Source organism: Hemitrygon akajei, chromosome 10 (assembly GCF_048418815.1).
Source record: "Hemitrygon akajei chromosome 10, sHemAka1.3, whole genome shotgun sequence".
NCBI classification, from domain to species: Eukaryota; Metazoa; Chordata; class Chondrichthyes; order Myliobatiformes; family Dasyatidae; genus Hemitrygon; species Hemitrygon akajei.
The window spans coordinates 88467433-88482318 of record NC_133133.1 but is presented as its reverse complement, the minus strand read 5'-3'; the positions used below and the strand labels follow the sequence as shown (position 1 = coordinate 88482318).

General features: G+C 43.6%; 1 protein-coding gene across 2 annotated transcripts in view; it reads right to left on the bottom strand.

Moving 5' to 3' along the window:
- LOC140734522 (connector enhancer of kinase suppressor of ras 2) overlaps positions 1 to 14886 on the bottom strand; it is a 1506781-nt gene that overhangs the window by 421660 nt on the left and 1070235 nt on the right. For both annotated transcript variants that reach the window (XR_012100554.1, XM_073058598.1), the window contains exons 6-7: positions 11178 to 11297; positions 7096 to 7155 (exon numbers count right to left, since the gene is read on the bottom strand). Coding sequence is in view for 1 of the 2 variants with exons in the window: in XM_073058598.1 (XP_072914699.1) it covers positions 7096 to 7155; positions 11178 to 11297 (180 nt within the window). In the remaining variant the exon portion in view is untranslated. The remainder of the gene's footprint in view (positions 1 to 7095; positions 7156 to 11177; positions 11298 to 14886) is intronic.

The following is a 14886-nucleotide window of genomic DNA, read 5'->3' as shown; positions in this document are numbered from 1 at the left end:
TTTGGTCCACATGTGACCTGCTTCCCTGCAGTAAAAGCAGCAACCTTGACTCCAACGCCAGGACCTCTCATCGTTGGAGAGTCTAGTGCATGGGTTCGACTTGATCCTGAATAGGCAAGGGACTGACTACAGTCCGAGATTGGAGAGTGGAACTATGATGCATAGGGACCAGGCTCGGAACGGCTCTGTTCAACCTCCTCTGCCAGATGATTATCAAGACAGATGGACTGGTCCATGAGAACTTCCAAGTTCTCCGCTGGCTCTCCCAAGGTAAGGGCATCCTACAGTTCATCTCAAAGCCTGTGGTGGTATAGCATGGCCAAGGCTTCCCCGTTCCAACCACTCTCATGAGCCAAGGTCTGAAATCCTCCCTGTCGAATCGTTATCAGGCAGTCTGAGGTTCAGCTCGCTCTGGTGGGCTGATAAAACATCTTCCACATGATGGCCATAAACTCCTCTGAATCCATGCAGAACTCTGACCTATGTTCCCAATGCACGGTGGCCCAGGCCAGGGCTCTTGTAGTCAGGAGGGATATAATGAAGGCCACTTTTCCACGCTGCAAAGGGAATCGGGAGGCTGAAGTTCAAATACTAATGTGCATTGAATGAGGAAGCTGCTTCCAGAGCGCAGGTTATTGTTGAATCTCTCCAGGGTTGGAAGATGTACTGGCTCCAGACCAGGAACGACTGGTTCTCCCAAGTGACTAATGGTTCCACCTTGCAGAAGTCGACCAATGGCTACCTGGATGTGGTGAATCTCCAGGCTCCGACTATAAATATATTTGCTGTGGCTGGTCACAACGAATGAAATGCTCTGATACCCTGCTGGGTTCACATTGAGGCTCAGCTGTACTGTGATGATGAGGATGGCTTGGACCCAAATGCTGGAGTATCCAAGGCAGGGATTGAGAAATAGTCTCAACCGGGATCGAGAAACTGAGCACAAAACAAACGCTAAATGGAATCACAGGTAGGCTTATAATTGAGTACAGAACCTATGTTCACGTGTTCCTTAAATACTCAATTCCTGGTGCCCAAAACATGATTATCAATTAACAGGAATGCCCTAAGCCCTTCCAGAGGTTGCGCCAGCTACCCATACTCCAGCGAGCTAGAGTGTTTAAATCTCAGAAGCTGGAGTGGTTAGGAGCATCTTGTAGCTGTGTCAGCTTCCAGGTCAGCCAGCCTCTTTCAAACATACAACAGTACAGCACAGGAACAGGCCATACAGTGCAGCGTTGTGCCAAGCCAGCTAAAGAGCAAATCAAAAACACCCAAACACTATCCTTCCTACCTACACCAACTCCATATCCCTCCATCACCTACCCAATCACCTCTTAAAAGCCTCTACTGTATTTGCTTCCACCAGCACACAACGCAGTGCATTCCAGGCATCCAGCACCCTCACATCCCCCTTTAAACTACCCCCCACTCACCCTCAATTCATGCCCTCTGGTATTATACATTTCTACCCTAGGAAACAGATAGTCTCTGTCTACTCTCTCTATGTTTCTCAGAATCCTCTAAACATCCATCCGATCTCCCGCAGCCTCTGCCACCCATGTTTGCCGAGCCTCTCGTGATAGGACATACCCTCCAAGTCAGGCAGCATCCTGGTGAACCTCTTCTGCACCCTCTCCAAAGCCTCAACATCCTTCCTATAGTGGGGCAATCATAACTGTACACAATACTCCGTCTGTCCTATAGTGGGGCAATCAGAACTGTACACAATACTCCATCCGTCCTATAGTGGGGCAATCAGAACTGTACACAATACTCCATCCGTCCTATAGTGGGGCAATCAGAACTGTACACAATACTCCATCTGTCCTATAGTGGGGCAATCAGAACTGTACACAATACTCCATCTGTCCTATAGTGGGGCAATCATAACTGTACACAATACTCCATCTATCCTATAGTGGGGCAATCAGAACTGTACACAATACTCCGTCTGTCCTATAGTGGGGCAATCAGAACTGTACACAATACTCCATCCATCCTATAGTGGGGCAATCAGAACTGTACACAATACTCCATCTGTCCTATAGTGGGGCAATCAGAACTGTACACAATACTCCATCCGTCCTATAGTGGGGCAATCAGAACTGTACACAATACTCCATCCGTCCTATAGTGGGGCAATCAGAACTGTACATAATACTCCAGATGTAGCCTAACCAAAGTTTTATAAAGTTGCAACATAACCTCCTGACTTTTGAACTCAGTGCCTTGACTAATAAAAGCAAGCATTCCATAAGCCTTCTTAACCACCATATTGACCTGTGTTGCCACTTTCAAGGAGCTTTAAACTTGGACTCAAGATCTCTGCTCAGCAACACTGTTAACGCTCTTGCCCCTGTACTGTCTCCTTGCATTTGCGCTACTGAGGTGAAATACCTCAAATTTATCTGAGTTAAATTCCATCTGCCATTTCTCAGCCCATATCTGCAACTGTTTTATATTGTGCTGTTTTTCTTTGCCAGTCTTCTACAGTATCCAACTCCTCCAATCTTGGTATAATCTGCAAATCTATCAACCCACCCATCTACATTTTCACCCACATCATTGATATACCACAAACAGCAGAAATCCCAGCAAAAATATCTGCGTAACTCCACTAATTACAGACCTCCAACTCGAATAAGCCGCTTTGACCATTACCACCAGTCTTCTATGTGCAAACCAGTCCTGAATCCAAACAGATAATTTGCCACAGACCTTATGCATCTTGATCTTCTGGATTAGCCTTTTATGGGGGACTTTGTCAAATACCAAACTAAAATCCATGCAGACAACATCCACTGCCCTACCCTCATCAATCTCTCTTGTCATCTTGTCATAAAACTCAATCAAGTTGGTAAGACATGACTTGCTTCGCACAAAGCCATGCTGATTCTCCCTAATAAGGTCATGGATTTCCAAATGCTTATATATCCTGTTTCTAAAAATTTTCTCCACCAATTTCTCTGTAACTGATGTGAGACTCACCGGTCTATAGTTCCCAGGATTTTCCCTTCTTCCCTTCTTAAATAGTGGTACAACATAAGCCACTTGCCAGTTCTCTGGGACCTTGCCTGTGACTAGACAGGACACAAAGATACTGATCAAAAGCCCAGCATTCTCATCTCTTGCCTGCATCAATAACCTAGGTAAATCCCATCAGGCCCTGGGAACTTATTTACCTTAATACTCCACAGGAGGTCCAACACATCCTCCTCCTTGACCTTTAAACACCCTAACTTATTTATACACTCAAGACTAATCTGCTGATCCTCCAAATCCTTTTCCCGGGTAAATACTGAAGCAAAGTACTCATCAAGTACCTCATTCACATTCTCCACATCCAAGCAAATGTTCCCCCTTTTATCCTGAAGTGGTCCTGTCCTCTTCCAAATTATCCTCTAGCTCTTGGTGTATGTATAGAATGCCTTGGGATTCACTGTAATCCCACTTGCCGAGGACTCTCCCAGCTTTCCCAATCCCCTTCTTTAGTTCTTTTCTGGCTTCTTCATACTCCTCATGTGCTCTGTTTGATCCTAACTTCTGAAACTTTTCATACTTTTCCTTTTTCTTCCTGACTAAATTCATCACCTTTCTGGATATCCGAGGTTCTCTTATCTTTCCATCCCCGTCCTTCCTTCTAACCAGAACATACCTTTTCTCTACTCTGTTCAATTGATCTTTAAACACCCTCCCCATGTGTGATGTGGACTTACCAGAGAAAAGGTGTCCCCAATTAACGCTTCTTAGTTCCTGCCTAATGGCCTCATAATTTGCCCTATTCCAGTTTAAAACTCTCCCACAAGGACCATACCTCTCTTTATCTGTAGCTATCCTGAAAGTTAAGGAGTTGTGGTCACTGTTCACCCACTGAAAGGTCAGTCACCTGGCCAGGCTCATTACCCAACACCAGGTCCAGTACAGCAGTGGTCCCCAACCATCGGGCTGTGGACTGGTACCGGGCCACAAAGCATGTGCTGCCAGGCCGCGAGGAAATGAGATGATTTTTTGATATGAAACGATATGAGTCAGCTGCACCTTTCCTCATTCCCTGTCATGCCCACTGTTGAATACACGCGAGGTCATCAATTGCCTAAACGCATTGATACGCTCGCACCGGGGATCACTGGTTGGCCTCGGGTAACTGGCCCCCTTGCGCAGCTGGCGTGAAATGCCGCTGCTACTGGCCTGGAGCGTGGATAGATGGGTGCCGCCTCCAAACCTGTTTAGCACACTGAGTGTTCATGGGGAACCCGGTGCTAAAATATTTGCAGACGACCTAATTCGGGCTCAGGGTTTCTTAAATAGCAAAGCAGCTACCTCGCTGCAATCTACTGAAAGTCATCCCTCGAGCCAAACTTCTGTCGGCCGATAGATCCTACCGACCTATAGGGGGGGAGAGCGCCCTGTCGCACTCCTCCTCGCTCACCGGACTGCAACTGCCACGGCCCTGGCTCGGGGACCTCCAGAGCTTACTTTGGCCTCTCACCACACCAACGACCAGCCACACCTGGCCATGGCGTCTGGCGGCGGGCGGGCGGGCGGGAAGCTGGAGTTCAGGCCCGGAGGCTGTCCAATGAGGCAATGAAGCCCTCAAAACTGCTTCGGTACCTTGAGTCCAAGCACCCTGCACTTAAAGACAAACCCGTTGATTTTTTTGAGTGGAAAAAACGTGAGCAAGCGGGACAGAAGCAAGTGCTGATAGCCACGAAAACTAAATTGCGGAATAGACTGGACATAAGGAACCCCTTTCGAGTATTGCTGTATTCCGGTTGTGTTTAACACCCCCCGCACCCCCCCCCCCCCCCGTCAGCTGGTCTGCAAGAATATTGTCAATATTAAATTGGTCTGCTGTGCAAAAAACAAACACAAGGAAATCTGCAGATGCTGGATGTGTGTTGTTGTGCAAAAAAGGTTGGTGACCCCTGCAGTACGGCCCCTCCTCTCATTGGATCATCCACATATTGATTTTAGAAACCTTCCTGGATACAGTTAACATATTCTGTGCCTTCTAAACCCCTTACACTAGGAAGGTCCCAGTTTATATTAGGGAAGTTGAAATCTCCCTTGACAACAGCCCTATTATTTTTACACATTCCCTTTACCTGATTGCATATCTGCTCCTCAGTGACTTGGTGGCTATTCAGTCTTATCCCAACAGTGTGATTACACCCTTCCTATTCCTGAGTTCCACCCAAATGGATTCAGGGTCTGACCCCTCCATTGTGTTTTCATAACATAAATTGGATATAGTTTGATTGCTGAGTTACATGGGCTAAATTGGTTATTATGCAATTTTGATTGGGAACTAGTCTTGCAGTAGTCAGATACGGGCTGCCTGTTACAGTGCATGAGGTGAGAGTCCTAAGGTACATTTATCATCAAAGTATTCGACTCCTTACAGGCAGCCACAAAATAAAGAAACCACAATACAACCCATTAAAAAGAAAACTGTTAAGCACCCAACACGCAAAGAGAAAACAAATTGTGCAACCCATAAAAGTAACAAATAGCTTCAAAACTGAAGTTTTACGAAAGACACAACGCTACTCATCACCGCTGCTGGAGCAGACAACAGCCACAGTTCAGCACAAAGATGAGTAAATGTTGTGAGACCACAGACATGAAACCAGTCATCACTACAGCCAGAGCAGGTCACAGCCTCACTGAAGTGCAGAGCTGAGTAAACGTTGTGGACTAGCAAGCAGAACCAACCCACCCCTCGCCTCCCTGACCTTTTCAATCCGGCCTGGCACTCAAATCATCCGGACATCGGCTTGTCCCTTGTTGTCGAACTGCTCTGGGGCCTGGACCCTGCTGCCACAATTCAGCCTGTGCCCAACTTTCCCAATTCAGTCCGATGCTTATAAATCGATCAGACATCAGGATTGTCCTCGCTCCCGCCTCCACTTGCCTCTGCCGTGCATCCCCTTTGCCTTCACCTCACTTCCTCCTCCTGCCTCCACTCACCTAGCCTCGCCTCTGCATGCCTTTCCTATTAATAAGTGTTCTTTGTTTTGTGTTTTGCTGTTGGTAAGTAGTTGCTGGACATCACCACTGCCTTCTTAAACCAGACAGTTACTTTGGAAATTGTTAAGCTAAAAAGTAATTAATCTTGGAGACAAACAATTTCCAAGTCATCTCCCAGCAGTAGTCAGATATTCAGACACCGTTGTCTACTAAGAGCACAGGCTGCTAGTTTCATCATTGAAAAGTTACTCTGAAATTGACAAGTTATTGTATCTATCACTTGTATCGACAAGTGCAACAACAGCTTTCTATAGAATGGCAAACAGTAACAAAATAAACTCATAGCAATTAAAATCAACCTTTGTTTTGAAAATCCTTCAGGAACAGTGACGAAGTTATTGCAAGTCAGAAACTCTGCAGCCTCTATCCACTTTTCCCAATGACAGAATTATTTTATAGTGCAATTTTCTACAATATAAGGCTTCACAACTATTGAGCTATTACAGAACTACCTACAGTATATTCTGAAACAAAGGAGAGGACAGGATTAGGGATGGGCTTTGGCTTCAAGTTGCTTTACTGTGCTGTCGATTTGAGTTCAGCATGCTAAATGAAGCTTTTGGAGAAAAAATGCATATCTAATAAGAAGCTAATTTCAGAAAAGCTAACAAGAAATTTAAAAGTAAATCATCTGAACTGACAGCTTCTTAACCAATAATTTGTCATATGGTGTCATAATGCTGTTGGGTGGAGTGCAGGGTGGGGGGGGAACAGAGTAGTTGATTGGAATGTGACTGAATAAAGGATGGGTAGCACCACTCTAAAAATGGGCAGTGGATGCTGATGTTCGGTGGTTGGTGAAAAGATGGTCAACTCAGTGGGTGGAAGGGCTTGTTTTCATTCTGTAACACTCTATGATCCACTCAAGCACAGCTGCAGAAAATTGTACAAATTACTCAAAGGTTTGAGGTAAATATTATTTCAAAATGAACGTCTATCATGACTTCAGAAATTAGATTGGGTTTCTCACATCACACATTCCATAAATTGGTCTTCAGCAAAAGTATAATTACTAAATGCTGTGTTTATTTTGGCATTCAGTAGGATGGGGTTAAAACTTACATTTTCCGTTGTTCCTGTAATAACGTGGAGGCCGTCATAGGTTGACTTGATGTACATGCCCTACAAGAAGACCAGATGCAAAATCAATGAGACAAGTTGGTACAGCCAATTTTGTTCAACAATCCTATCCATTTATATCAGCTATGAACCAAGCACCAACTAACTGCCACCTGAGGAATTCCAAAATTAAAAGCCCACAAATCTCAAATGTCCAAGTGTCCAACTCTCATTGTCCAAGTGGTCAAAGCATTGGAATAGCGATCTGAAGGTTGTGAGTTCGAGCCCCAGCTGAGGCAGTGTGTTGTGTCCTTGAGCAAGGCACTTAACCACCCAGCTGAAAATGGGTACCGGTAAAATGCTGGGGGTTAACCTCGCGATAGACTACCGGGGGGTAGTCTCATACTCTCAGTGCTTCACACCATGAAAACCGGCATAAGCACTGGCCTGATGAGCCTATGTCTTGGGACAGACTTTAACTTTAACTGTGGGTTTCGGTTAATTGGTCCATTGGTTAATCAGGGTAGCTGCTTATTTGGGACAACTCTTAAAGAACAAAAACAAATCAGGAAAATAGCTGGGATTCCCTTCATTTATTTGGGATGCATTGCCACTTACGTCACAAGCACGGATTCAGCAGCGCAACAGATACAGCAATTGCGCTCGTCAATATGCACGTGTCAGCTAATTATTATTTCATTGTGATGGTATTTAACTCCATTCCTTTCGGCAGAGTGCTTGTTGAGACTTGAGCAAAGCACAGCAATGTTTCGCTGACTGCTTGCATTGGGCCTTGCCTGAGAAGTTGGACTGTTGAGCATAATAAGAATTAGGAACTAATTTGTTACTTAGATTGTCTTTTTTTATATATTTTTTATACCCTTTTAAACTTCAGCTAATGGGGGCAGCCACTTAATTGGACCAAAATATACTGGTCCCGATGTGTCCCAATAAACCAGAATCCATTGTAATCCTCTCAGACATCGTTCCTCCAAAGCTATTGGGAACTTCTCCACCAATACTTTCAGACTTCCCAGCTTCCACAATGCTGCAAGACCCAAATCCCATGAACAGAGTGAAACCAGACCAGTCTGCATCTCCAGAACCATCAGGCAAAGTCTGACTGCAACCCCACCCACACTTCGCTCAGCAGCACCCAACTCTTCAAAGCAGGTAGACACTAGCCTTCCTGCAACAAGATTGCACACCATCCTACCACCAGATGTCCAGCATCACAGTGGTGCTGGACACCATTCACCACACTACAGAACAGGACCCCATGCCTTTCTCTTTAATTGTTAGCGCTTATTTCAATGCAAAAGAATGTAGACGACAATACTCACTACTTCTTTATTTTATGTTTGCACTATTTATTTAACTGTTATATATCTATAAACACAGACACTTACTGTAATTTGTAGTTTTTTTCTGTGATTATGTTGCATTGTGCTGCTGCCACAAAGACAAATTTCATGACATGTGCTGGTGATATCTGCTGATTCTGAGTAAAAATGGCAGGGATCTGAGCTCACCTCTGCCTCAGCTGCTGAGCTCTCTGCTGGGCAACAAATCCTGCAGAGAGAGTCAGGCACTGAGTATGAGAGAAGCAGTGGTGATGGGACATGGGAGTGAAGAGAGGGGAGCACTGATAGAGGGTTTAGATTCTTTGATATTCAGGTGAACAGCACCATCTGAATAGGGTGGTAAATTTGTGGAATTTTTTGCCACGAGCAACTGTGGAGGCCAAGTCATTGGGTGTATTTAAGGCAACGATAGATAGGTTCTTGATTAGTCAGGGCATCAAAGGGTATGGGGTGAAGGCAGGGGACTGGGAATGAGTGGAAGAATTGGATCAGCCCATGACTGAATATTGGAGAGGACTTGATGGGCCGAATGGCCTACTTCTGCTCCTATATCTTATGGTCTTATGGTCTTGTTTCTCAGGGTTTCTTTCATTACTATTATCACTTAATAGCAGGGAAATTATTTTCAGTCTTGCCCACAATGTGATCTTATTATGAGATGATCAATCTTTATTCTGGAATGTGGTGCACTCCAAATGATCATTTTATCTCTGAACTGTTTTTTCCTTTCCCACTTTGCAATTTGCAATACCCTTGGCTCCAAGGGTAGTCATAGCCGAAGGGTGGTAGTGGGGAGGGGCTCCCACTGCTAAACAAATGCTCTTCATGGCGTGCGTCTCAAACAGCCTCTGACAACCAAGTCTTCATGTGTGGCATAGTTCTTATGCCCAGCGGAGCTGTTCTTACTGACAGGAGAAGAGGCAAAGGTGGGCCACTGGCACCTTAAAACCAGTTGCTCCGGGCAGATGGGGCTCAATAACCACAGGTGGTAGCTCATCTAGGAGAGGGAAAACTCCGATTTCAAACCTCTGCTGCTGTACCCAGCACCGGCATGGCAACTCCTGCAATACTGCGATACTCCAAACCATACTGACTTTCATCGTTCCTTTGGACGTCATCAGCATGGAGAGGGGGGGTCCCACTGTTTGGGAAACAGGCGGATCTCCATATCAACTCTGCCCTGGCTTGTGCCCTGGAGAATCCACTCTCAGTGACTACCAGAGGCGCAGTACCCATGGTCGACCATGACTGACAGAGGGCACACTTTGCAATTTATCTAAATCTGCTGTTCCCAACACCCCTGCCCTCAGTGACTCATTTGTGTTGGCAGAGCCTTCTATTTAAATTCCCTCATGGCCTCTGACATCCAGCTCCTTGACTCCTGTTCACCCACAAATCACCCTCCTTCTAATGAATACTGCATCTCAAGTATCATTCCCTCTCCTAATGCTCCAGCACTGCTTGACTCTTTTGGCCAGGATTTTGGTGACCTCTTTCTATATACTCTTTTTTTGCATGGATAGTTATAAATTACTTCATATGGATGCTTGATGGGCTGAAGGGGAAGCCTACAAAGTACGTTCATTTTTTTTCTAAGGGCGTAACATGAAAGGAAAATGTTGCCACTGTGTAAGCCCCATGCCTTTTCTGCCATGGAAGTTTTATTGCATGCAATTTCTACCAAATCTTTCCCCTGCCAACAATTGTAAATGCCATAGGGAAATATGAGCACTCACACAACACCCTTCTTTCTCACACACTTTTGCCTGTCCGAGAACCTTCCCTCATTCACATATAGCAAGAAATTAGGCCTTCAGCCTCCTAAGACTGTGCCAACCACAGAACATCTAGTTTTACTTTAATTTGGCTCACACGCTCATCAACTTCCCTCTGGATACTACCTCTTTCCTACAGTTAACCATCAAATCCCCATGTCCTTTCTGACATGGAAGGAAACTGAAGCGCCCAGAGGAAACCTGCATGGTCACAGGGAGAAAGTACGCTCAGACGGGAGCCAAGGTTCTGGGTTCTGGGTGTTTGGTGCTGTGAGACTGTGGGTAAACCATATGAACCTCTGTACCACGGGAGGTCAACCCACAGAAATTCAAGGAGGAAATAGTTGCTTGAACGAAGAGGTTTGCATGGTATTACAAAAGAAGCATTACAAGAGAAGTAGTTTGTCAATGAAAAATCAGAAGAGAAAATGACAATTGCCAATTATAAAATAATTTATAATAAACTACCCTTCTTTCATACAGCTGCTTGGACTTTAGTTATAAAGAAAGGTAAGCAACCAGCTTACCAATCATTACAATCGTGGTTTTTAATCAGATTCTTGACTGTGTGCAAGGGCAGTCAGTTGTGGGCTAATACTTGTCTTGACATACACAGGACTCTTCTTTGACTAATTCTGCTATCTCCCTAAACTCCCCAAGGTAAGGCTAAAATAAAGGATATGTTGAGTTGAGGTTTTACACACCCACGTTTCCATCTGTTGAATGTCACATTCTTTACCAGATAAATTAAGGACACAAAGGTATTAGCGATAATACCTTTCTTAACTGAGGAGTCAGAATATTTTTTCCTCACAGTCAGATTGATAATAGACCAGAAGATTGAATTTCAATTCTCAAAGAGCATTAATGTAAACCACTGTAAACAGAAATGTATTGCAAATGATCACGTACAATTCATAATGATATGGAAGAATTGTCTCCTTACCAAACCCTCACTGGGCATTATGTTCGTCAGGTGGACAACTTCAAGATGTGCAGACTGAGACACCAAGGAGTCAGAAGAAAGTGAGATGATGTGATCACAGATCCCTGATAATGTTTTACACTGTAAACATTCAAAGAACCCAAGACAAGTGTTAGTGAAATAAAAGTGAACTTCTTCCTTATCACTTGCACTTCTTGTTTTTAATTGAAGTTACCACGAGGATAATTAATAATCACATACATGGTTCTGGAAATCTTTAAAGAAGATAACATGGAAATCTATTTACAGTCATAGAGTTAAACAGTGCACTGTACACTGCTTCTAAATTTTATCTATTGATTTCAATGTTAATTAATTACTTTATAACAGCCCTGTAATATCTACTACCTGAGATTCAGACAAGAGAATTCCAGTCCTGATGAAGAGTCTTGACCAAAAATATCGACTCTTAATTCCTGTCCATAGATGCTCCCTAACCCATAGCATTGTGTGTTCATTTCCCTGGAATTCCAGCATCCACAAAATCTCTTGTTTAAGAGAATTTCACCATCATTCTGGGAACATTCTCACTTTTGAGTTAAAAAGATTGTAACTTCAGTCTCAGTCTCGGAGCCAGAATGGGGAGGCTTTGGCTCAGCAGGCTTGGGCAAGGTAAATTTTTGGTAAGATTCTACTTCATTCTTTGTCTATTGATGCATAGTTAGTGCAGTGAGAATGTCCCCAGGGGTTCTGCTGTGTTCTTTGTGTGAGATAAGGGAACTCTGGGAGCCCTCCAGCCTACTGAATAAGTACATCTGTACAAAGTGCATTGAGCTGCAGCTCCTCAGACAATGAATCAAGACTGCGGGCTCAATGATTTTCAGCTCATATGGAAAAATGAGGTGATAGATAGGAGTTACAGGGAGGTAGTCAGCCCTAAGTTTCAGGAGGCAGGAGACAGGTACCTGTATCACTGTCAGGCAAGGAAAAGCAAATGGGCAGCCAGTGCAGTGTCATTCCTCTCAATTGTAAGTATATCATTTTGGATACTATTGAGGGGAAAGACCTACAGAGGAGAGCCACAGCTTATAGGTGAGAGCTTGACATCTAGGAATACACTTTGTACCTAAAGGACAGACATAGGAGAGTGGTGGCATGGTTCAGTTGGTAAAAAATAAAATCAAATCCTTAGAAAAAGGTACTATAGGATCAGAAGATGTAAAATCTTTCTGGGTAGAGTTAAGAAACTGAAAGGGCAAAAAGACCCTGATGGGTGTTATATACAGGCCTCTGAACAGTAGCCAAAATGTCGGCTACAAATTACAATGGGACATAGAAAAGCCATGTCAAAAGGGTAACATTACGATAGTCACAGAGAATTTCAATACACAGATACATTGGGAAAATCAGGTTAATGCTGTTTCCCAAGAGAGAGAGAAATTGTAGACTGCCTACAAGATGGCTTTTTAGAGCAGCTTGTGGTTGAGTCCACTAGGGGAAAGGCATTTCTAGATTGTGTACTGCATATGAACCAGTTTTGATTAAAGAGCTTAAGTAAAGGAACCGTTAGGAGGCATTGATCATAATATAATAGAATTCATCCTGCAATTTGTGAGGAGAAGGCAAAAGACAAATCTATCAGTATTCCAATGGAGTTAAGGGGATTACAGAGGCATAGGAGAGGAGATGGCCGAAGTTGATTGCAAGGGGACCCTAGCAGGGACGATGGCAGAGTGGCAATGGTTGGAATTTCTGGCAGCAGTTTGGAAGATGAAGGATAGATCCATCCCTAAGTAGAAGTATTCTAAAGGCAGGATGATGTGACCATGGCTGACAGGGAAGTCAAAGCCAACATAAAATCAAAAGAGAAGGCATATAATAGAGCAAAAAAATCAGTAGGATGTTAGAGAATTAGGAAGGTTTTAAAAACCAACAGAAGGCAACTGAAAAAGCCATAAGGAGGGAAAAGATGAAATATGAAGGTAAGCCAGCCAATAACCCATTGGAATTCTTGGAGAAAGCAACAGGCAGGATAGTCAAAGGAGAGACAGTGGATATGGCTTATTCGGATTTTCAGAAGGTCTTTGACCATGTGTCACACATGAGGATGTTTAACAAGCTAAGAGCTTGTGGAATTACAGGAAAGACACTGGCATGGATTGACTATTGGCTGATTGGCAGGAAGCAAAGAGTGAGAAAAAAGGGAGCCTTTTCTGGTTGGACGCCAGTGACTAATGATGTTCCACAAGGGTTGGTGTTCTTTTCCTTTGCTCCCTTTTACATTATATGTCAATGATTTGGATGACAGAATTGATGGCTTTGTGGCCAAGTTTGTAGAAGATAAGAAAATGATTCCATCTGGTGGCCCACTTCCTTCCCTTTCTCCCATGGTCCACTGTCCTCTCCGATCAGATTCTTTCTTCTTCAGTCCTTTACATCTTCCATCTTCCACCTCCCAACTTCTTATTTCATTCCTGTTCCTCACCCCCCCATCCACCTTTCCCAACCTGGATTTTCCCATCACCTGCCAGATTGTACTCCTTCCTGTCACCCCCTCCCACCTCCCATATTCTTATTCTGGCCTTTTCCTCTTTCGTTTCAGTCCTGATGAAGCCTAACAGCTTGAAGTGTCTACCATTTATTTCTCTCCATAAATGATTCCTAACATGCTGAGTTATTATTCAGCCAAGGAATTATTTCATTGGAAATAATTATCCCCACACCCCTTTTGAAATACCACTATTATTTTGACAGATTACAGTTACAACAGCATACAATTCTTTTTGCATAGTTCAAAACATTTGAAGCCTGTCAAAAAAGGAAGGCCAATTTAACACTGTTTCAAGTTTCCTTTTTAAACAAAACCAGAACACCGACATAGACAGCAGTGAATTCTCAAAAGCATTACAAATAAATCATCAAGTACTTTGCTTGTCAAGAACCCATCAATAAAATTTTTTTTAAAAGCATGGAAATTCAGTTTGATGATGAACGATCTTGAAAGGTGAAGCTGGCACATTTTTCACAGTCAAACAAAATTTTATTACCCTTTGTGGCTGAGCCTAATCTAGCCTGCTTTGATACTTCAGTTAAGGAAACTATTATTTCCATCACAATCCTAGCATATGCCTTGGTCAAGGCTGAAAGACTTCGGGGAGGATAAGGTTGAATTACATGTTCCAAAATCTTCACCTAGACTACTTTTACTGCTACTGTACTGGTGTAGCTGGTCCAGATAAGTTTCAGATCACTGATGACCAGCTTCGAACCTCTGTCCGTGGTATTGAGTTCTAGTGGGCTTTGATCTCGATGGCAGACACCTGTGACATTACATTTTATGTTGAAAATGCTGAAGTATAATCTGTTGGAATATTTGTCCAATGTCTTTAACATTTGTACCTGCAACAATGACATTATGGTATATGTCCTATTTGATTGTGGTTCCTTAAGCATTATACTAATATAAGATAAAACTAAGTGTTGCTAGTAGGGTCACACAGCAGCTGCATAGTGATGCTTCAGATAGAAGTTCATTGACTAGACCACTGATGAAATTATCCTTGCCATCTCATACCATCATCTTGCAGCCACCATTGATCAGGAGCCTGAGGTCTCCCACCGCCAAATTCACAAACAGTTACTATTTGGTTGTTGGACTAATCTGCAAGAGCCTAATCTCTACTTCAGTGTAGTAACACAATAGCCATTCTGATCACTTTGTACTGCAGTG